We start from the raw sequence: 24,172 nt of genomic DNA on the forward strand, positions 1-24,172 counted from the left end.
AGGCCGAGGCGGGCGGATCACGAGGTCAGGAGATAGGATCATCCTGGCTAACACAGTGAAACCCCGTCTCAACTAAAAATACAAAAAATTAGCTGGGCGTGGTGGCGGGCGCCTGTAGTCCCAGCTACTCGGGAGGCTGAGGCATGAGAAGGGCGTGAACCCAGGAGGCGGAGCTTGCAGTGAGCCCAGATGTCACCACTGCACTCCAGCCTGGGCTACAGAACGAGACTCCATCTCAAAAAAAAAAAAAAAAAAATTACATTAAGAAAAGTTGGTTCATTAAAAAGATGTTTAGATTAATAAACACTTAGCAAGATGAATTAAGAAAAAAAGAGGCTAGGACAAGTGGCTCACACCTGTCATTCCAGAACTTTGGGAGGCCAAAGCAGGCAGATCACTTGGGCACAGGAGTCCCAGACCAGCCTGAGCAACATGGCAAAACCCAGTCTCTACAAAAAAATACAAAAAATTAGCCGGGCTTTGTGGCACGTGCCTGTAGTCCCAACTACTCAGGAGGCTGAGGTGGGAGGATCACTCAAGCCCAGGAGGTGAGCCATGATAGCACCACTGCACTCCAGCTTGGGTGACAGAGTGAGACCCTGTCTCCAAAAAAAAAAGAGAGAGAAAATACAAATTATCAATGAAAGAGTATATTTATAAAATAAACTCTTCCTCCAAATATTAAAGACAGAATAATACTGATCTTCAATAAATTATTTCAGAAAATAGAAGAGGGAGCACTTTTCAGCTCAATTTCTGTAACCAGTATAAGCCTCATATCAAAATAGGGCAGACTTTGTAAAAGAAAATTACAAATCAGTATCCCTTATGAACAAAGTAGCAAAAAAATCCTCAAGAAAACGTAGCAAAATAGAGCAACACAGAAAAAGAATACACTATGACCAAATGGAACTTATACAGGAATACAACATTAGTCCAATATTTGAAAATCAAGGTAATGTAATTCAGTAGCTTTAAATACAGTCTATTCTCATTTTTGAGATGGAGTCTCACTCCCATTGCACAGACTGGAGTGCAGTGGTACAATCTCAGCTCACTGCAACCTCCACCTCCCGGGTTCAGGCGATTCTCCTTCCTCAGCCTCCCGAGTAGCTGGGATTACAGGCATGCGCCACCACGCCCGGCTAATTTTTGTATTTTTAGTAGAGACGGGGTTTCACCATGTTGGCCTGGCTGGTCTTGAACTCCTGACCTCAGGTGATCCACCTGCCTTGGCCTCCCAAAGTGCTGGGATTACAGGCGTGAGCCACCATGCCCAGCCTACTCTCACTTTTCTACACTTTACCCAACGACCTGCTAGAGCCATAGTAACCTTTCAGGAAAAGAATATACATGATTTTTGAGACAAATAGCCCAGTGACAAATTTATAATTAATTACACAGATCAGCAGAGCACTCCAATTCCAGAAAATCAATTTCTAGCCTTCACAGAATTTTAACATTTTGTTCTTTTATCAAAGATCAACATTAGAAAATGAACATGAAGAGTATAAAGTTCCTCATCTCTTGCAGAAATAACAAGACTATTTCATTATACTGTACAATGCCCCTTATGTAATGTCCCCAGACAATCCATGCCTAATTTAGTTCTAGTGGAAAAAACATACCTTCCTAATGGTTCCTTTTATTAATGTAATGAACATGATAGGGATGAGAAATGATTGAGTAAATCATGGTTGAGTAAAGATCTCACTATCAATTGAGAATGCATTATGGCAACATAGTGTGATGACACTCAAATGCACTTAAACCCAGAAAACTTGTATAAAGTTTCTCAAGCAAAGAAACTAAAAAACAGAGAAAGCTCATCCTCTTGGGCATATAATAGCTGTAACTGACATCACTATTGTTATTAGTGCCACTGGTTGTCCCAGAGTTAAGGGGGCCTAGGAAAGCAACGGATCAGAAAATGAGAACTGTATAAACTCAGATTTCTTCTCTTTAAGCTTTCCTAGGAAATTCTGAAATACATTTTGCATTGAAAAAGCTAACCTCAGCCGGGCATGATGGCTCACGCCTGTAATTCCAGCACTTGGTGGGAGGCCAAGGTGGGTGAATCACCAGAGGTCAAGAGTTCAAGACCAGGCTGACGAACATGGTAAAACCCCCTCTCTACGAAAAATAAAAAATTAGCTGGGCGTGGTGGTGTGCGCCTGTAATCCTAGCTACTAGGGAGGCTGAGGCAGGAGAATCACTTGAATTTAGGAGGCAGAGGTTGCAGTGAGCCGATATCACACCACTGCACTCCAGCCTGGGCAACAGAGCGAGACTCCATCTCAAAAAAAAAAAAAAAAAAAAAAAAGCTACCCTTAACCAAAGTACTCTGGTACATTTATCTTCTCTTTTCATTATGTAACTCTTCTTATATCTTAGTTGCAGTGCATTTTTATTGGTACTGCCTCAAATTCATTTTAGAAATGAAGAAGACATAAGAAAATATGAAACTAACATAAAGAAGGTTGTACCCATATCAGAACTGATAAATATTACTTTTCAATAAAGAGGGATAAATGTAACAAAAACATCATAACAGTTTAAAAAAAAAAAAGGGCTGGGCATGGTGGCTCTAGCCTGTAATTCTAACACTTTGGGAGGCCAAGATGGGGGGATTAACCTGAGCTCAAGAGTTCGACAGTAGCCTGGGCAACATGGTAAAACCCCGTCTCTACTAAAACAGTAAAAAAATCAGCCGGGCGTGGTGGCAGGTGCCTGTAATACCAGCTACGTGACATGCTGAGGCAGGAGAATTGCTTGAACCTGGAGGCAGAGGTTGCAGTGAGCCGAGACCGTGCCACTGCACTCCAGCCTGGGCAACAAAGTGAAACTCTGTCTCAATGAAAAAAAAAAAAAAAAAAAGATGAACTAAGATTTAAACCAAAGGTAAGCGAATAATACTACTAACATTTGTAATGTCTGGTCTCTTTCCAATCAACAAATGTGATGGGTTTACTTTACCTTAATTTCTATCCTTGCTCTGTGAGGAAAAAGTTGTCCGATCATAGAAAAGTCAGTTCCTACCATGCTGATGGCTAAAAAAAACATATCTGTTTCTGTGAAAATAAAAGATTTAGAATGATTGAAAATTAATTATATCAATATTTCAGAGAAAAGATATCTTACAGAATTTGACAGTACTTAATTTTACTAGAAAGATCCCCATGCAATACCTAAAAACACCTTATTATAAATAAAAACTTTTCAGTATAAGAAATCGTAGGCTGGCCATGGTGGCTCACACCTGTAATCCCAGAACTTTGGGAGGCCAAGGCAGGCAGATCATTTGAGGACAAGAGTTAGAGACCAGGGCCGGTCACGGTGGTTCACGCCTGTAATCCCAGCACTTTGGGAGGCTGAGGCGGGTGGGTCACCTAAGGTCAGGAGTTTGAGACCAGCCTGACCAACATGGAGAAACCCCGTCTCTACTAAAAATACAAAATTAGCTGGGCATGGTGGCACATGCCTGTAATCCCAGCTATGTGGGAGGCTGAGGCAGGAGAATCGCTTGAACCCGGGAAGCGGAGGTTGCGGTGAGCCGAGATCGTGCCATTGCACTCCAATCTGAGCAACAAAAGTGAAATTCCATCTCAAAAAAAAAAAAAAAAGAGTTTGAGACCAGCCGGGCCAACATGGTGAAACCCTGTCTCTGCTAAAAATAAAAAAAAAAATGAGCTGGGTGTGGTGGCGTGCACCTGTAATCCCAGCTACTGGGGAGGCTGAGGCAGAAGAATAGCTTGAACCCGGGAGGCGGAGGTTACAGTGAGCTGAGATGGCGCCACTGCACTCCAGCCTGGGCAAAAGAGCGAGACTCCACCTCAAAAAAAAAGAAAAAGAAATCATACAAAAGCATCTGGAATTTTTTTTTTAAGACATTCATTCTGCCTAGCTGATCTTATTCAAAGTGCTCTGAAGAAAACTATGAGTCATACTCAGGATAGGGTTACACTACATAAGCAACTAAGATGTGCTAAGTAGTATATAAAGAAAGTAGCTAGAAAAATACACAAGAGGCCACGCACGGTGGCTCACGCTTGTAAATACCAGCACTTTGGGAGGCCGAGGCAGGCAGATCACTTGAGGTCAGGAGTTCCAGACCATCCTGGCCAACATGGTGAAACCCCGTCTCTACTAAAAACACAAAAATTAGCTGGGCATGGTGACATATGCCTGTAATCCCAGCTACTCGGGAGGCTGAGGAAGGAGAATCACTTGAACCTAGGAGGTGGCGGCTGCAGTGAGCCAAGATCGCACCACTGCACTCCAGCCTGGGTGACAGAGTGAGACTCAGTCTCAAAAAAAGAAACTACTAACAGAAGTTATACTTCAGGAGAATAGGTACAGGGAAGTGAAAGAAGGGAAGTATAGAATCTTTTTACTCTATATCCTGCTGTTCGAATTTTTTCCTCAAAACTACTGTTTTTAAAATAAAAACAATAAGCACCAACATGCAACAGATTATTAACAGCATAATATTTATCTATAGAAGCTTTATTATACAATATTATCTGAGGTAGAACATTATTCGCATTAGAAATATTGTATTGTTGGCTGGGCACAGTGGCTCACGCCTGTAATCCCAGCACTTTGGGAGGCTGAGGCAGGCGGATCACCTGAGGTCAGGAGTTCGAGACCAGCCTGGCCAACATGGTGAAACCCCATCTCTACCAAAAACACAAAAATTAGCTGGGCATGGTGGCAGGCGCCTGTAATCACAGCTGCTCGGGAGGCTGAGGCAGGAGAATCGCTTGAACCCAGGAAGCAGAGGTTGCAGTGAGCTGAGATCGCGCCACCGCACTCCAGCCTAGGCGACAAGAGTGAAACTCCATCTCAAAAAAAAAAAAAAAAGGAAATATTGTATTGTTAATTTTTATTTAAATGGTATTTACTGTAGAGATTTGACAGAGAGGAACGTTCCAGCCAAAACGACTATAAAGGTAATTCTTAAAAAATATTTCTTTCAGCAGAACAGTGACTGAAAGAAATTAAAAAAAAAAAAAAAAAGAACAGAAAAATATTTCTGGGCTGGGCACAACGACTCACGCCTATAATCTCAACACTTCGGGAGGCAAAGGATCGCTTGAGCCTAGGCATTGGAGATCAGCCTGGGCAACATATTGAGACCTTATTTCTTCAAAAAAATCCAAAACACAGGCCAGGTGCGGTGGCTCATGCCTGTAATCCCAGCACTTTGGGAGGCCAAGGTGAGCAGATCACCTGAGGTCAGGAGTTTGAGACCAGCCTGGCCAACATGATAAAACCCCATCTCTACTAAAAATACAAAAATTAGCTGGGGTGGTGGCAGGTGCCTGTAATCCCAACTACTTGGGAAGCTGAGGCAGGAGAATCGCTTGAACCCAGGAGGCAGAGGTTGCAGTGAGCCGAGATCGTGCCATTGTACTCCAGCCTGCGCAACAAGAGGGAAACTCCGTCTCAAAAAAATTTTTTTTTCAAAAAATTAGCTGGGTTTGGTGGCACACGCCTGTAGTGCCAGCTACTCTAGGAGGCTGAGGCAGGAAGATCACATGAGCCCAAGAGTTCAAGGCTGCAGTAAGCTATGATAGTTTCACTGCACTCCAGCCTCGGCAATCAATCAAGACCCTATCTCTACTTTTCTAATTTTTTTTCTTAATTTTTTTGTAGAGATGAGGTCTTGCTTTGTTGCCCAAGTTGGTCTCAAACTCCTGGCCTCAAGTGATCCTCCTGCCTCAACCTCCCAAAGTGTAGGGATTACAGGTATAAGCCACTGCACCTGGCTGAGACCCAGTTGCTATAAAAAATAAAATTTTTTTGAAGATTTGTAAGACAAAGTCAGAGATACCATTCCATGGAGGGCATAAGATAGAGGTGTCAATAAAATTAGCTGGAATAAAATGGTAGTTTACATTTTATGTACTTAGGGGAGAACTGATTTAATTCAGAAACAGTCACTTCACTTCAAATAGAGAACTTACACGTTTTTAAATGAAAATTAGTTACCTTTATTTGACCATGGTTTAGAGTAATAGTTTTTCCTAAAGCTGGAGTATGTAGTTGTAGAACCGCGCTCAAATATGGGGTCATTTTCTTCAACAACACAAGGGCCTTTTGTTCTTAAAACTTCTACAGTTAAACTGAAATAAACACATTTTTAAATAGATCTATACTAAAAACAAGGAAACAAATAGCAAATGAGATGTAAATAGTTATATTTTGAGGTTTAGCATGGCAATCATATCAAAAGCATAATAATACTTATGTGAAATATGGGTATTTTCCAAGCATCTGCTAAGTTTTACCTAAAATGTGATTCCAAGAGGGTAGAAAGAAATGTCAACTCATTTTCAAAATCCATAACAGCAATATAATATTTACAAAATATCTTTGGGCTACGTATTATAAAAAGGTATTTGTATTATTGACTTCCACATGTCTTTGATATTCAATATGTATTACTGTGCTGGACTCCATGGAAATTTTGGAAAACACAAGCACTTTATATTTTACATTCCTGCAGAGAAAGCAGTTAAATATGCTCTAACTATTTAATGACCCGTAAAATCATCATCACAAACTAATGGAAAATAGCACACAAAAACAACTATTATTAGCAGTACTACATTTATGTTTAATTATAGAATGTGAATGCTATAAAATTATTTTTCACTGGCTAAACTTTCAAAGACCTTCCATTGCTTTATTCATTTACTAATTTACATCTTTTAAAAAAAAAAACCCTTAAGACAACTAAATTCCACAATGCCCAATGTGCGAAATTTAATGTTATAACTGAGAAATTAAACCAAAAGATGAATTATACCTCACCATAACAAAAATCATAAAATATGTTAAACCTACATTTCATTGTATATCCATTAGTTATCACCACACACCAGGATAAGCTCTTAATAATATGAGAACTTGAATATTGACTTCAAGACTGTGTCAATCTTAGAAATTTATCCTCAGTGGAAGACAGCATATGATTAGTTCAACAGCCTGACTCAGTGACCAGTAAAGATGATAAAACAATGGTGTTAGGTTAATAGATGATAGGGCATCTTCTCATACAAAATAGTTATAAAAATTACTAAAATTTACAAATTAAACTAACCCACTTTTCTATTTACAATATTCATTATGCAAATAAGAACGTCAAGGTCTAAGTGACAAAGGCCAATATAGAAAGAGGACCTCTTTCACTAGACAAAGCATGTTTGTTCTCATGTAACCACAATCTCACTTTTTCTCTTTTCTAAATACCTTTCTTCATCCAAAATAATGGAACCATCTTCTGCCACTTTTACTCGAGGAACCAGTAATGGCCCATCATCTGTCTCTTCTTCCATTTCATTATCTTCAGCATTAGGAGTACTCTTACCTTCTTGCCTACCACATATAAAGATAAGTTAATTCACAAAGGCATGAAAAGTGTGCCTGAATAGTATAAAACTTAAAATAAATGATTATAAACTCAACCTTCTAGCTATTTCCAACTTTCCCTATAATCCAAATGAAAACAGTATGTGTTATTAAGGACGCAATTAGAGGATTTTCTCAAGTTTTATCTCGAGACATTTAGTAAGAAGTCTTTTTTTTTTTTTTAGATGGAGTTTCGCCCTGTCACCCAGGCTGGAGTGCAGTGGCATGATCTCGACTCACTGCAACCTCCGCCTCCTGGGTTCACACCATTCTACTGCCTCAGCCTCCCCAGTAGCTGGGATTACAGGCGCGCACCTCCACACCTAGCTAATTTTTGTATTTTTAGTAGAGACGGGGTTTCACGATGTTGGCCAGGCTGGTCTCAAACTCCTGACCTCACGATCCACCCGCCTCAGCCTCCCAAAGTGCTGGGATTACAGGCGTGAGCCACCGTGCATTGCCCAAGCAGTCTTTACTCTCTTTTAAAATAAAGAGAAACAGAAAGGACATGGTGGTTCAGGCCTGTAATCCTAGCAATTTCGGAGGCCAAGGCAGGAAAATCACTCGAGGCCAGGAGTTGAGATCAGCCTGGGCAACATAGCAAGACCCTACCCTACAAAAAAAATTTAAAAATTAGCCCAGCATGGTGATGCGTGCCTATAGTCCCAGCTACTCAGGAGACTGAGGCAGGAGTATCTCTTGAGGCCAAGAGTTTAATCACACCACTGCACCCCAGCCTAGGTGACAGTGCAAGACCCTATCTGTAAAAAATAATAATAATAATAATAATGCTTATAGTTATATAGCATTAGTTTCTAGATTATTTGATTAACTTTTCAGTACAATCCTTCAGGGTTAGTATTTTCATGCTCATTTGAGCCTTAAGGAAAATGGCCAAATGCAGCAGCTCATGCCTGTAATCCTAGTACTTTTGGAGGCTGAGGCGAAAGGATTACTTGAGCTTAGAAGTTCAAGACCACCAGCCTGGGCGACATAGTGAAACCTTATCTCTATGAAAAAAAAAACTTTAGGCTGGGCATGGTGGCTTACACCTGTAATCCCAGCACTTTGGGAGGCCGAGGCGGGCCGATCATGAGGTCAAGAGATGGAGACCATCCTGACCAACATGGTAAAACCCCGTTTCTACTAAAAATACAAAAATTAGCTGGGCATGGTGGCGCGCAGCCGTAGTCCCAGCTGCTCGGGAGGCTGAGGCAGCAGAATCGCTTGAACCCGGGAGGCAGAGGCTGCAGTGAGCCGAGATCGCACCACTGCACTCCAGCCTGGTGACAGAGCAAGACTCCATCTCAAAAAAAAAAAAAAAACTAAAAAATTTAGCCAACCGTGGTGGCACACACCTGTACTCCCGGCTACTCAGGAGGCTGAGGCAGGAGGATCACGAGCCCAGGAGGTCAAGGCTGCAGTGAGCTATGTTCACACCACTGCACTCCAGCCTGGGTGACACAGCAACATCCTGTCTCAAAAATTAAATTAAAATTTTAAAATTACAAAAACAATAGCCCAACCAAACGTAATTTTTTTTTAAGAGACAAAGTCTTGCTCTGTCACCCAGGCTGGAATGCAGTGGCGTGATCACAGTTCACTACAGCCTTGAACGTGTGGGCTCGAGCGATCCTCCCACCTCAGCCTCCTGAATAACTAGGACTACATGTACACACCACCATGCACAGCTTATTTTTACATTTTTTGTAGAGACAAAATGTCACTATGATGCCCAGGCTGGTCTCAACTCCTGGCTTCTGGCAATCCTCCCATCTTGGCTTCGCAAAGTGCTATTACAGGAGTGAACCACTGTGCCCAACCCCAATCAAATGTAATTCAACTATAACAGGAAGCACCATTTGATCTCATTTCTTAAAAAATGTAGGAATAGAATATATTCAAAAATAAAATACTTACTCTCTTGTCTGGACTGGAGTCGATGGCTTTTCAGTTTTCTTTTCTTGTTCCAGTGAAGAACTATTGAACATAAATAACAATATCTTTAATAAATTATTAATTTATATCTTCCCAATTCTATCTGTAGGCAAGAAGAAAATTATTCTAACTTCTAATTTTTAATGATATATCACAGCATTTTGTTAATGACAGTATAATCCAACAATCAATTTTTCAGTCAAAAGCTTGTCATCACATACAAATAATTTGTTAGGTCCTAAGTAAAGAATACTTTTTTTTTTTTTTAATACAACAACAGGGTCTTGCTGTCAGACTGAAGTGCAGTGGTGTGATCTCAGCTCCATGTAACCTCTACTTCTTGAGCTCAAGCAATCCTCCCACCTCAGCCCCCCCACGTAGCTGGGACTACAGGTGCATGCCACCACACCAGGCTAATTTTTGTCTTTTAATTTTTTGTAGAGACGAGGTCTTACCATATCGCCCAGGCTGGTGTCAAACTCCTGGGATCATGTGATCCTCCCACCTTAGCTTCCCAAAACACTGAGATTACAGGCATGAGCCACCACGCCCAACAGAGAATGTTCTTATCCTCTAACTTCTCAGTGAAAGGAGGCTCCCAATCCCAAGGCATGAAGCAGCTTAGGTGACTGACTTGTCTCCAACTCCTGGATGTTAAACAACTCAAAACCGAGGTTTCTGGCCCTTTCTTCAACAGGGCCAAAGACCTGGTGAATCTGAAAAAGGGCTATGCTGAGGAACTGTCCCAACTCCTACCTCTACCTGCTAAACCATCAACAATACAACAATGAGATTTATTATAAACCTGCCTCAGAAACCCCAGGCTAACTTTAATAAAGAAGCTTTGTTCTTGGAGGATTTATTAATCACACTACTACTGTCTTTATTAGAAGGCAGGGCATAAAACTTGCATCACTCCTTTAGATCAGTTTATAGTATGTTAAAAATAGAAATTGCAATCCTTTCAAACATTTTTTTTTTAAATGAGACAGTCTCGCTGTCTCCCAGGCTGGAGTGCAGTGGTGCAATCTTGGCTCACTGCTGCCTTGAACTCCCAGGCTCAAGTGATCCTCCCACCTCAGCCTCCTGTGCGCCACAATGCCCAGCTAATTTTTGTATTTTTTGTAGAGATGGGGTCTCACTACATTGCCCAGGCTGGTCTCAAACTCCTGGGCTCAAGCAATTCTCTCGCCTTGGCCTCCTAAAATGCTGTGATTACAGGGGTGAGCCACTTCGCCTGGCCAAAATTGCAATCTTGATTACAGAAAAGTGGCTTAGTTGGTTTCACTATGCCTTGGTAACTAATATAACAAAGAAAAAAAAATTTTTTTTTTTTGAGACAGGATCTCGCTCTGTCACCCTGAGTGCACCCAGAATGCAGTGGCATGAACATGGTTCACTGCAGCCTCAAATGCCAGGGTTCAAGCAGTCCTCCTGCCTCAGCCTCCCAAATAGCTGGAACTACAGGCACATGCCACCATGCCTGGCTGATTTTTGTACTTTTTGTAGAGATAGGGTTTCACCATGTTGCCCGGGCTGGTCTCAAACTCCTGGACTCAGGCGGCCCACACACCTTGGTCTCCTAAAGTGCTGGGATTACAGGCATGAGCCACTGCGCCCAGCCAGGAAATTTATTTTTAATCTCAGAAATAAAGGGCATAATCTACCATCCTCAGAAAGCAGTTACTTGAAATACTGCTACTTTTTGTTATGAAATTCTATTTAAAAGGACATATGTGTTCCAAATTTTGTCAACATGCTTTTGGAAAACTAAAAAAATTACTATAAAAATGCTATTTATATAACTACATACCCAAATAAAGTAAAACAGAAGGCCAGGCGCAGTGGCTCACGCCTGTAATCTCAGCACTTTGGGACGCTGAAGCGGGTGGATCACCCGAGGTAAGGAGTTTAAAACCAGGCAAGCCAACATGGCCAAACCCAGTCTCTACTAAAAATACAAAAATTAGCCGGGTGTGGTGGCGAGCATCTGTAATCCCAGCTACCTGGGAATCTGAGGCAGGAGAATCGCTTGAACCTGGGAGGCAGAGGTTGCAGTGAGCCAAGATTGCACCACTGCACTCCAGCCTGGGTGACAGAGCGAGACTCCACCTCCAAAAAAAAAAAAAAAAAAAAGAGATAGTAAAGCAGAAATAAATTTTACTTACGTCATTGGATTATTATCTGGTAGATAATATATGAAGTCTCTCATAGTCATTTTTGAACGATCTGGTGGCCTCTGACTTTCATTTATAGCATATTTGTTTTTCCATTGTTTCTGTATACATAAACACACAGATCCACTTTTATAAATATTAAAGAATTTCAGATGTACTATATGCAAATATACAGTCCACTGTTGCGTTCACTATAAGTGCTTTAATATTATTCTCACCCCAATTATGTAATTTTGTAGATGGAATATTAAAAAGTTGTAGCACATTACCCTCAATAGCTTTTAGTTTTTATTTATCTACTTTTGAGATGGGGTCTTGCTCTGTCATCCAGGCTAAAGTGCAGTGGCGCAATCATAGCTCACTGTAGCCTTGAACTCCTGAGCTCAAGCAGTCCTCCCACCTCAGCCTCCCAAGTAGCTGGGACTACAGATGCTTGCCTAACACCTGGCTAATTTTGTGGGGGTTTTTTTTTGGTAGAGATGGAGTCTCCCTATGTTGCCAAGGCTGCTCTCAAATTCCTGGGCTCAAGTGATCCTCCTGCCTCAGACTCCTAAAGCACTGGGATTACAGGAGTGAACCACACACCCAGGCAGTATTTAGATTTTAACAATTAAAGTGACTAGGACTAGATAAAAGCTCAATGTGGCCAGGCACAGTGGCTTATTTCTATAATCCCAGCACTTTGGGAGGCTGAGGCAGGAGGATCGCTTGAGCTCAGGAGTTACCAGCCTGGGCAACATAAATGAGACCCTATCTCTACAAAAAAATACAAAAAAATTAGCTGGATGTGGTGGCATATGCCTATAGCCACAGCTACTTGGGAGGCTGAGGTGGGAGGATCACTTGAGCCTGGGAGGTTGAGGCTGCAGTGAACTGTAATTATACTAGCGCACTCCATCCTGGGTGACAGTGAGACCTTGTCTCAAAACTAAATAAATAACGAAAGAATAAAACTAATAAAGCTCAATGTATAAAATGCTTACTGATGCCTTCTAACTAAACATCTTAATAGCTCACTGAGAATTTATGCTTACACAGCTTTTTTTTACCCTGTAGTGACTTGAAATTCTGTGTATTTTGTAAAATTCTTGAAGCAAATGTTTAATCTTTAATTCCCCAAAATAAATTAAATAAGCAAATAAGCAGTTTCTGTAAAATACAGAACTTTTTTTTAATCCCCCCACCCCCAATTCCCAACCCATAAAACATTTTTAGAGGCTTTGCTCTGTCGCCCAGGCTGGAATGCAGTAGCACAATTTCAACTCACTGCAACCTCCGCCTTCCAGGTTCAAGCAATTGTTGTGAGGCTTACATTTTAGAAGACATAAATTGAAAGCTTGTTTTCTCCTGTGTAAAACAGTGATATCTACTTCACATAGTTGATATAATTACATAAGATAACAGATATAAAGCACCAAGCAAAATGCCTTCCCTTAATTTAAAAAAAACTAAAGAGGCATTTTATAATTCATAACAGAAGCTGACACTGGTTGGACACTTACTATTTTCAAGACACTAGTTTTTTTGTTTGGTTGGTTTTTTTTGAGACGGAGTCTCGCTCTGTCACTCATGCTGGAGTGCAATGGCACGATTTTGGCTCACCGCAACCTCTGCCTCCCGGGTTCAAGCGATTCTCCTGTCTCAGCCTCCTGAGTAGCTGGGATTACAGGTGTGCACCACCACGACCAGATAATGTTTGTATTTTTAGTAGAGACGGGGTTTCACCATGTTGGCCAGGCTGGTCTCGAACTCCTGACCTCAGGTGATCCGCCCACCTCGGCCTCCCAAAGTGCTGGGATTATAGGCGTGAGCCACTGCACAAGGCCCAAGACACCAGTTTAAGTGTGTTTTACATGTATTGACTCATTTAATCTTCACAACCCTCCAATGAGCTAGACAGAGGTTGAGCATCTCTTATCTGAAATACTTGAGACCAGAAATGATTCACATTTTGGATTTTTTCACATTTTTGAATATTTGCAGAATACATGCTGGCTGAGCATCTCTAACCCGAAAATTTGAAATCCAATATGCTCCAATGAGCATTTCCCTGGAGCATCACTTTGGCACTCAAAACATTTTAGACTTTGGAGCATTTTCAATTTCAGGGATGCTCAACCTGAACTATTATTGGTCTATTTTACAGATGAGGAAATAGATTAATTAAATTACCCAAGGTCACAAAGCTAGTAAAGAAATGAAGCTGAGATTCAATCCCTAAGTATTTAACTCCAGGGCCAGCATGCTCTACTGCTGTTACCTGCCCTTCTAGAAAAGAAATCAATCCTCAAGATTAAAAAGAACATGGACTCTAATATATGCATACCACAAATTTTTCCCACTTGTAATTTTCCATAGTCAATTTAGAAAACATTACCAATTCATTCTGCTCAACTATATTTGTCTTTTTCTTGGAGACAGTTTCACTCTATCACCCAGGCTGGAATGCAGAGGCACAATCTCAGCTCACTGCAACTTCCACCTCCCAGGTTCGAGCAATTCTCATGCCTCAGCCTCCCCAGTAGTTGGGATTACACATGCACGCCACCAGGCCCAGCTAATTTTTGTATTTTTAGTAGAGACAGGGTTTTGCCATGTTAGCCAGGCTGGTCTTGAACTCCTGACCTCAAGTGATCTGCCCCCCTAGTCCTCCCAAAGTGCTGGGATTACAGGCATGAGCCACCACGCCTGGCCTATACTTGTCTTAATTCAAATAAATATATCACTTGTCACTTGGACATCTTTATATGAAAAATCAGACTGAAGGTTTATTTTATAAATATGTTTGTGTATGTGTATCTATGTGTATGTGTATGAAACTTATTTGTGGTCCTCACCAAAAACACTGAAAACATAAATAAATAATGTAAAAATTACTATCAGTGAAAAATATAATTTAACTCCACGGTGTATCAATCAATCCATTAACAAGAAGGGATGTTCTATTGACTAAGGGATGTTATGTGGTTTTGTTCCCCCATCAAAATGCTACAAATGCTTTTCTTCCCAATGATTGCTTACTAACATAAATAGAAGGCAACATCAAAATCCTGATTCTCCTCCCTTACCTTCTCTTTTCTCAATTCTTCTTTTAACATTTCCCTCAGTTTCTGGGCTTTGTATATTCGGTATCTGTCTGAGCATGGCTGTTTCTCTTTTGTTGAAGTGGCAGTTGGCTGTGGAGCCTCTTGATTAATTGTAGGTAAGGGATGAGATTCTGAAGGAACACTGACACTAGACTTAACCAGACTAGAAGTACTTGATATTCGCTTTCTTCTCTGTGAAACAGTAGAGGAAGATCTACTGGATTCTTCAACATCATTGTCACCACCAGTCTTTTCAGTACTATTGAAATTAAAAAAGAAAAAAGAGGGCACATGAATCTTCTGTTACACATGCTAGTTTTAAAACCTAGTCTGGTGAAAATCCAAAACTGCAATCTCGTAATTAAAAAAAAAAAATTAGTAACTTGAGATTTATGATAATTATGACAGGTTACAAAAAAATTTGTTTAGTAAATCTTTTAAATATACATAAATTCTAATAGACTCTTAATCTTTTTCAAACATAAAGTCCCTAGGCACATTAGAGCACATAATTATAGGCTTACCTCCCTCAAAACAAATAACCAACTTACAGAACAAAGCTTAATCAACCTAATTTGAATTACTAAGTAACAAAGTAATAATTTATAATTAATTTATATATAAAATTTAAAAAAATTTTAATTCACTCTGACATTTTAAACTGGTCTGTACCGGCATTTTACTTTACTTATCAACCCGAGGTCAGTCAAATCAAATATGCAAAACTTCAAACCTCTGAAATATCTGTATTGCAGTATTTGAAGAAAAACATTTAGTTACAGTAGCCAAACCCAATTCCCTTTGAGGCAGAAATCATTTATTTTTGTCAGGTACAACGCTACTTATACAGCCATCAGAATAAACTTCAGTCAAAAAAAGTACTCAGTCACCCCAAATTGTATATTAGGTATGGTATACCTCAGATATAAGTATTTCAGGAATGGTCTATAAATGCAACTTGAGTCAAGAAAAGAGGTGGTATAAGTCAATAATTAAAAACAGTCTACTTTTTTCCTATTTTATAATTACTTATAAAAAATTAGAAAATGCCTTATAGAATAACCTTTCCAGGAAGACTTCAATTTAAATTCCCATCTTAGCTGTTATGCCAATGTGATACATGCATTATCTGCATTTCACCCAATTACGTTGAATGCATAATGACAGAATATATATCCTATAGATTTTTACAACTAGCAAAGACCCACAAAAAAATAAAAAGAGGCCAGGCACGGTGGCTCACACCTGTAACCCCAGCACTTTGGGCTGAGGCAGGTGGATCACTTGAGGTCAGGAGTTCGAGTCCAGCCTGGCCAACATGGTGAAACCCTGTCTCTACTGAAAATACAAAAATTAGCTGGGCGTGGTGGGGCACGCCCGTAGTCCCAGATACTTGGGAGCCTGAGACAGGAGAATTGCAAGAACCCGGGAGGTGGAGGTTGCGGTGAGCCATACCATTGCACTTCAGCCTGGGCGATAGAGCAAGACTCCATCTAAAAAAACACTAATTTAAAAAAAAAAAAAAAAACCACTTTCCCAGGGTCAGTAATGGCAAAAAAAGTGACTAAAAAACAAATTATATTCCCCAAACGTAAATGTCAACTCAAAAAAAAAATTAAATATCCTTGACCATAAATATCTCAAAACTACAATCTTTGGGCAATTTATTAAATTACCAACCATCACGCACTCATACATAATTAACGAAATCTCTGAGAACTTTATTAATTTAACAGCGACTAGTATCGGTATCTCCTTTCTGTGTAGAAATTTTGAAACAGATTCATGTAATAAACTTGGAAATTACTAACCATCACTGAACTATCAACGTAACACCATACACTCAGCACCAGTTCAGGCCAACAGAGGAAGATGTTCCAAAAATAAATAAATTTTTCACCTTCCTATCACAGCACAAACAGAATTTGTACTATCTCACTTCACTTAACAAGGCTGTTTACTGATTTCCTCACATACATAGAAACAGAGGCCATCTTAGCCTAACATGTCTTAAATTTACTCCATCACCTTTCTAAAAAACCAGTAACTTTTTGTGGGCAACTATTCTGCCATATCCCCTGCAAGGTAGTTTATATGAGTTATCTCCAATCTGCACCAAAACGCTCCAAGTAGGCAATACTATTCCCATTTTGCAGATGAGTAAATTCTGCCTGAGAAAAGTTTACCTGTAGACTAAAAGAGTCCTGAATCCAAATACGATACATGACGCTAAAGCCATGCTTCTCTATTCGGGAAACACAGTCACCATAGTTAAAGAGGCACACTTCAATTAAGTGACCAGAACTCTTACCCACTGACATAAATCGGCAAAGCCAAAGCAATACTTATCTTCTCCTTTAAAAAATAAATATTTTATAAATTGAAAGACAAAAACACTTCCCTGCAAAGCACTCCAGAAGGATGAAAACTATAGTGACCTAAATTCTCAAATGAATAGTGTGGATATTCTTCACTTCAGGACTGCCATGCCCCGATTCTCCCCACCACCACTTGAAGACATGGTCTCCTCTCGGAGAATCTATAGACCGTGACAAAATCCACACAAGCCACACCCTGCAGGTCAGACAACCAAACTGCAGTTTGGAGTGGTTTCATCAAGCCTCAACTGAAAGGCTTACTGCAAACGAGAGCGGACTCTTATGATAAAATTCATTTTCTCAGCTTCCAGGTGACATGCCCGGAGAGGCGGGACAAATGAAAATTCTTCCCTCTGCAAGCTCTTACCTGCTCCTAGGAGTCTTTTCTTGGGGCTCCGCTCCACCGAAATCGACTGTGGGCACATCTGTGGGCTCCGCGGGCTTGGAAGCAGAGTCCGTGGCAGGCTCCGGCGGCCTGGGAGACTCCCGTCCACGCTGGGGATTGGAAGCTGTGGAGCCCCTGGTGCCTACACCAGGCCTGACATTCGGCTTCACGCTAAGGCGTGCCCTGCGGAACATGGCGGAGGCAGGGGGCCCGGGGAGGCAGCCTGACGGCCGCTCACAGCCCCGAGCCCCGGCGGCTGCCCGGAAAGGGGATTAGGAACTACGCCCTCCCAACAAAGCCACACCACCAGCTCAGGGGGCAGCTACCGTAGTTTCACTGCCCCGCCGCCGCCTCCTCCTCTCTCCCGCCGCCGCCGCTTTTTCATGACCCTGCCACACACCGATGGCTAAATTTCACCCTCCTCCCAGCATCCCCGCCCTCACAGGACGCCGGAACTGATTGCGCCATCAGCCAGCGCCGCAGAATGACGTCAGACGCACAGCACTGGGAGCCATGGTAACTACCAAGCTACTGAGACTGGGTTACCTGCGGACCAGAAATTGAGATGCAGAGATATTTGCTCTTTCTTCTCCAGGAGTCCTTAGGAGTAGTTGAAAAGAGGAAAAGAAGAAAGTCCACTTCTCTGCTCAAACCTTTACTGGAACTATTAAAATCGCTGGCCGATTTTGTTTTTTGAAGATCCTGAAGGGTTTAGAAATTCTAAATTGAGTAGACATAGATTAAAAATGCTGGTGTGAAGAAACTGATAATAGTTACCTCCCAGGAGAGGAATGTGTTTCTGGAAAACACGTCGTGGTAGGAAGACCATTTACCGTACGCCTTTGTGTACTTTTTTGTTTTTGTCCTTTGAGACAGGGTCTTGCTCTGTCGCCTAGGCTGGAGTGTGCAGTTGCGCGATCTTGGCTTACTGCAGCCTCCACCTCTCGGGCTCAGGCGATCCTCCCGTCACAGCCTCCCAAGTTGCTGGGACCACAGGCACGCGCCACGACACCCGGCTAATTTTTTTTTTTCTCGTATATTTAGTAGAGACGGGGTTCATCATGTTGCCTAGGCTGATCTTGAACTCCTAGGCTCAAGCGAGCCACCCATTTGGCCTCCCAAAGTGCTGGGATTACAGACGTGAGCCACCACGCCCAACCTCCTTGTGTACTTTTTAATATGAATGTATCACCCGAGATCGTACCACTACACTCCAGCCTGTTTAAAAATTATTATAGTTGAAACTTTGTAAATTATTGTGAGTATTCTTAATCTGCTTCAGGAGGTAGCAGTAAACAAGACGTTCTGGATTTGGGAGGAGAAAATACAAAAAAGAAATGAACAAGATATTTTTTAAATGTATCAGGCCCGGCGTGGGTGCCTCATGCCTGTAATCCCAGCATTTTAGGAGGCTAAGGCAAGGCAGATTGCTTGAGGTCAGGAGTTCGAGACCAGCCTGGCCAACATGGTTAAACTCCATCTCTACTAAAAATACAAAAATGAGCCAGGCCTGGTGGTGCAAGCCTGTAATCCCAGCTATGAGAGGCTGAGACAGGAGAATGGCTTGAACCCTGGAGGTGGAGGCTGCCGGGAGCCAAGATGGCACCACTGCACTCTAGCCTAGGCAACAGAATGAGTGAGACTCTGTCTTAAAATAAATGAATTAATTAATTGCAATAAAATAAAGTGTATCAAATGTCATGAAATAAATTTAAGGGTTGAATGCCGGGTATGGTGAGGCACATCTATAATCCCAGCTACTGTGGAGACTGAAGTGGGAGGGTCTCTTGAGCCCAAGACTTCCAGACCAACCTGCTCAAAATATTGAGACCCCTAAAACAAATTACCTACATGCGGTGGCTGTGATGGCTCCCACCTCTAGCTCCAGCTACCTGGAAGGCTGAGGCAGGCGGTCCAGGCTGCAGTGAGCTATGATAGTGCCACTGCCCTCCAGCATGGGTGACAAAGTGAAACCTTGTCCCTAAAACAAAAATTTAATAATAAGAAGAAAAAAAAGAGAGAAATGTACAGGATGATGTGATAGAAAGTAATGGGAGGGAGGCTGGCAGTAGAGTGGCTAGGGAAGTCCTCTATGATGAGAGGAAAAATAGCCACAGCTGAGGTTGGCCTTGGAGGTATTGGGCCAATATTTGAACCAGTGATACAAATCCCCTGACTCATGGGAACACAAAGGCCTGACTTTCTTCTTAGAAGGAAAAGAAAATCCTACAAGAATATGGTGATACATTAATAACAAAAGGTCAAAGGAATAAAATTCTGAACTGACTGAAGAAATTGATCACCTAAAGGGAGAACAAAAAAGAGGCAAGTGCTTTTGAGAGTAGGAAGGCAAGACTGAAAGCAGAGAAGAGAAAACATATGTCTCTAAGACTATGAAGAAAATGAAGGTCTGGAGGCCAGGCACAGCTCGTGCCTGTAATCCCAGCACTTTGGGAGGTTGAGGCAGGCGAATCACTTGAGCCCAGGAGTTTAAGACCAGCCTAGCCAACATGGTGAAACCTCATCTCTACCAAAATTACAAAAATTAGCTGAGCATGGTGGCTTCTGCCTGTAATCCCAGCTACTCAGGAGGCTGAGGTTGGAGGATTGCTTGAGCCCAGGAGGCGGAAGTTGCAGTGAGCCAAGATCACACCACTGCACTACAGCCTGGGTGACAAAGTGAGACCCTGTCTCAAAAAAAAAAAAAAAAAAAAGAGAGAGAGAGAGAAAGGAAGGAAGGAAGGAAGGAAGAGAAAAGAGGAGGTCTGTGGATTCTGTGGGCTCCCTGCAATACTCTGGAAAAGGAACAGGATCTCAGTTTTATCTTCTTTATTTAAAGAAGCTCAAGAATTCGAGAGAATACCCTGCTAAAGATGTCTCAGGAATCTTGGAGCCACTGCCAGGACTACACAGCTTTGAACAGCATATTCTGATACCAACTGAAGACACAGGGCCTTTCCCCAGATGGTCTTCTGTTCCACTTAAGAGACTAGGGCATTGTCCCAAGTTTTTACAGGTCAGAAAGTAAATAGTGACTAAGATTTAATTTCCCACCAGTAAAGGGATGGGAACACAACCAGATTAAATTTTATTATTAAATATAAAGTCATAAGACATTTGTTACACAAGTTTGTGGAGTAAATTCTTAGTGGCATCATACTAATTTTTTAAATCTCTACTTTTCTCTGAGAGACACACCCAACACATTTTGTGTACATGGGGTATATCATGTGTAGCCCTACAACTTAAGAACTGCAAAATTTTTCAGCTGCAAAGAAAAATGTTCAATTAGATTAAACTGAGAGCACGTACAAAAACAACTCTACTACTCACCGGCCGGGCGCGGTGGCTTGCGCCAGTAATCCCAGCACTTTGGGAGGCCGAGACAGGCGGATCATGAAGTCAGGAGATCGAGACCATCCTGGCTAACACGGTGAAACCTCATCTCTACGAAAAAAATACAAAAAGCTAGCTGGGCGTGGTGGCGGGTACCTGTAGTCCCAGCTACTTGGGAGGCTGAGGCAGGAGAATGGCGTGAACCCAGGAGGCAGAGCTTGCAGTGAGCTGAGATCGCACCACCGCACTCCAGCCTGGACGACATAGGGAGACTCCGTCTAAAAAACAAAACAAAACAAAACAAACAAAAAAACTCTACCACTTACCTTCCAATCCCACCCCATTCCCTCTTTAGATGATCTTATCTCTATAAAGAACTGTGCCAGCGGTTGGAATGGTTGAAATCTCATGCTTGAAATCCCAGCACTTTGGGAGGCCGAGGCAGACAGATCACACGAGGCCAGGAGTTCAAGATCAGCCAGGCCAACAAGGCAAAAAACCGTCTCTACGAAAAATACAAAAATTAGCCGGGGCAAGGTAGCAGCCGCCTGTAATCCCAGCTACTGGGAGACTGAGGCACAAGAATCGCTTGAACCTGGGAGGCTGAGGCTGCAGTGTGCGGAGATTGCGCCAGTGTACTCCAGTCTGGGCAACAGAGTTAGATACTGTCTCCAAAACAAAACACGGTGCCAGAAAGTCAATCTTTTCCCTTCAAGTTACTTCACTAAGTGGAAACAGACGCTAGCAGTATTAAGGAAGAGAGGTGGGGTGTGGGGATAGGATAGTGATGTGTGCGAGGCTCTCTGAATTTGAAAGAATAATGACAGTAAGAGCTAACATATTGAGTGCTACCATATGCTGGGGACCTAGTACTTCACATACGTTAATTCAGTTAATGAAGAAGGTACATACCTCCCCATTTTACAGGTAAGAACGCTTTAACATATTGAAATACTGTCCAAGTTGACACAGCTACTAATTAGTAGAGATGGACTTTCAACCCAGACAGTTCATCTCCAGAGCTCCTCAGTCTTCACTTTCTCCACCTTCTCTAAAATAGACGATTTTATGAGGTAATAATTGAAGTTTGGTCGCATCTCCTTGAGGATTCATTATCCTTGTTACTAATGCTTTTGTACTGTATAAATTTCAGATCTTCCAAAATAAAAGTTTTTAAAATATAGGGCAATGTGGGGTATCCAAATCATCTCAGTTTGTAACAATGTTATCGTTTTGTTTTTATTTTTATTTATTTATTTTTTTTTGAGATAGAGTCTCACTCTGTCGCCCAGGCTGGAGTGCAGTGGCGCGATCTCGGTTCACTGCAAGCTCCGCCTCCCGGGTTCACACCATTCTCCTGCCTCACTCATCCTCCCCAGCAGCTGGGACTACAGGCGCCGGCCACCACGCCCAGCTAATTTTTTGTATTTTTGTTTTTTGTTTTTTTTTTTAGCAGAGGCAGGGTTTCACCGTGTTAGCAAGGATGGTCTCGATCTCCTGACCTCGTGATCCACCCGCCTCGGTCTCCCAAAGTGCTGGGATTACAGGCGTGAGCCACCGCGCCCGGCCTCTTTTTGTTTTTATTCTTTTGTGTGTGTGTGTGTGTGTATAACAATGAAAGAGGTGAAGTAATTATACGCTACATGAGCCACAGAAGCATCTCTACACGTGTTTCTACCAATGGCAGATGGTCCACAGCTTTTACGTAGGTTCCGAGGTTATTCTGGGCTATTCTGAATTGTGGTTAAGACTGCACTCCCTGCCATTCTCTCCCCACCAAACAACCTAAGCACAGTCAGTAGCCTAAAACTCCTGAAGCACTGTGGATCGTGACAAGGGCACTGGAATAAACTGGAAAATAAATATGCTTTAGAGTCCGTCTTAAATTTTATTCTCATATCAATTCCTACGCGGTTAAGTCTGTCTCTTATGCAAAATGAAAACAATGAAGCCTAACTTGCAGAGTTGTGTTTAGAATAAGGAAGGAAAATATGTAAAGGACAGTGCCTTTTGCAGAGTTACCCTCAATCTGTTCAGTCTCCATCCGCCCCTCTCCGCCTCCGCAAGGGGATGAATGAAAGCTAATGTGCTTTGCCAAAAAGTAAGATATTGTAGTGTTTATTGTGATTTCCTATTAAAAAAAAAAGTGGGGAGCTGGTGGATCCCCTGTGCCTGGCGCACAGTGGGGAAAATCCACACACGCCTATCCCTCCGGCAGAACAGAACCCGCTTTCTGGGCTCTCGCTGGGCTCTCCCAGGCGTGTGTAGCAGCAGGGCTCCCGGCGCCGCCAAGTCTCCACGAGCTTCGGAGAAGCTCGTTATAAGAAACGTGTTATAATTATTTTAAAACATTTAAAGAATATTCTTGACCTTAGCAGTTTTTTATCTACTCCATTTACAATTTCAAATCAATAATTTCTGGCTGATTTTTTAATTACTCGAACTGTGAAATCAACACATCCTTGCTATAATGTTATTTATAGTATAAAATAAGTTATTTGGGGTACCAAAGGGTGTGAGAAGGGAGAAAACATGTATTTGCAGACAATAATTCCTTCTTAATTGCTTGATTATTTCTGAATTAGGTAGAAAGAACATCACAAATTATTAGTCAAATAGATGTATTTTCATAACTGACTGAAATCCTAGAGATAATATAGTTTAATTTCCTCAAATTTTCCAATGAAATTATTAAATAGAAGCTTTTTAAATGGCTTCGGGTTAGAAAACTACTCACTGCTAGAATTTTGACTATAGTCTAAGTTTTCTGATATCCAGTTTAGCTTTCTTTTTTATCTAAAATTTCATCTTATCTTAAACTCATGAGTATATGTGCGTGAAACCGGAATCAAAAATAAAAATTTCTCTTGAAGGCTGGTGAGTTTAGTCATTCAGCCTCCATGATTTAGACATAAGCAGAAATATGTATAATACATGAGAATCTGTTAGCATTCAGCAAACCTCTGTGTGATAGTATTAGCTTGATGCTGCTGCTGCAAGATCAATTTGTTATTAGTTAGGTGGCTTGTTTATGTATATGTATTTATAGATCCATTTAAAATAATTAATGGTAATTTTTCAAGGTCTGTTCTGATAAACCACCACAAACAGTGGTAGGGAGGTAATAGCTGAATTGGTATACAGAAGCAAGATTCTATTTGTGTAAGAATCGTAAGACTAATATTTGGGAAATATCTTCATATATCCCCAATTTAAATAATAATAGCCAAGATCAGGAAAAGTCTGTAGGAAATCTAAGGGTTGTTATTCCAGTATACATAAATCACAAGTTCCCTGTCAGCTCAGAGTAATTTTTTCTTCAATAAATCACAATCACAATTTACACTGTTTGGAACAAACCTAAGTAAATGAAGAAAGACTGGCTTCTGTTTATATAGCCACTTAAGATCCTTTTTGACAAAAAGATGACTCAGATAAACATATTTGTTTGACATA

The 24,172-nt window shown here is 41.4% G+C and overlaps 1 protein-coding gene across 21 annotated transcripts in view; it reads right to left on the reverse strand.

Annotated features, from left to right (window-relative positions):
• BDP1 (B double prime 1, subunit of RNA polymerase III transcription initiation factor IIIB) overlaps nt 1–24,172 on the reverse strand; it is a 302,743-nt gene that overhangs the window by 107,848 nt on the left and 170,723 nt on the right. For all 21 annotated transcript variants that reach the window (XR_008548224.2, XR_008548220.2, XR_008548219.2 and 18 more), the window contains 8 exons: nt 20,714–20,827; nt 17,363–18,082; nt 14,600–14,876; nt 11,523–11,632; nt 9,337–9,396; nt 7,258–7,383; nt 5,995–6,128; nt 2,977–3,071 (listed from right to left, as the gene is read on the reverse strand). Coding sequence is in view for 12 of the 21 variants with exons in the window: in XM_054685052.2 (XP_054541027.2) it covers nt 2,977–3,071; nt 5,995–6,128; nt 7,258–7,383; nt 9,337–9,396; nt 11,523–11,632; nt 14,600–14,876; nt 17,363–17,574 (1,014 nt within the window). In the remaining 9 variants the exon portion in view is untranslated. The remainder of the gene's footprint in view (nt 1–2,976; nt 3,072–5,994; nt 6,129–7,257; nt 7,384–9,336; nt 9,397–11,522; nt 11,633–14,599; nt 14,877–17,362; nt 18,083–20,713; nt 20,828–24,172) is intronic.

Source organism: Pan troglodytes, chromosome 4, assembly GCF_028858775.2.
Source record: "Pan troglodytes isolate AG18354 chromosome 4, NHGRI_mPanTro3-v2.0_pri, whole genome shotgun sequence".
NCBI lineage: Eukaryota > Metazoa > Chordata > Mammalia > Primates > Hominidae > Pan > Pan troglodytes.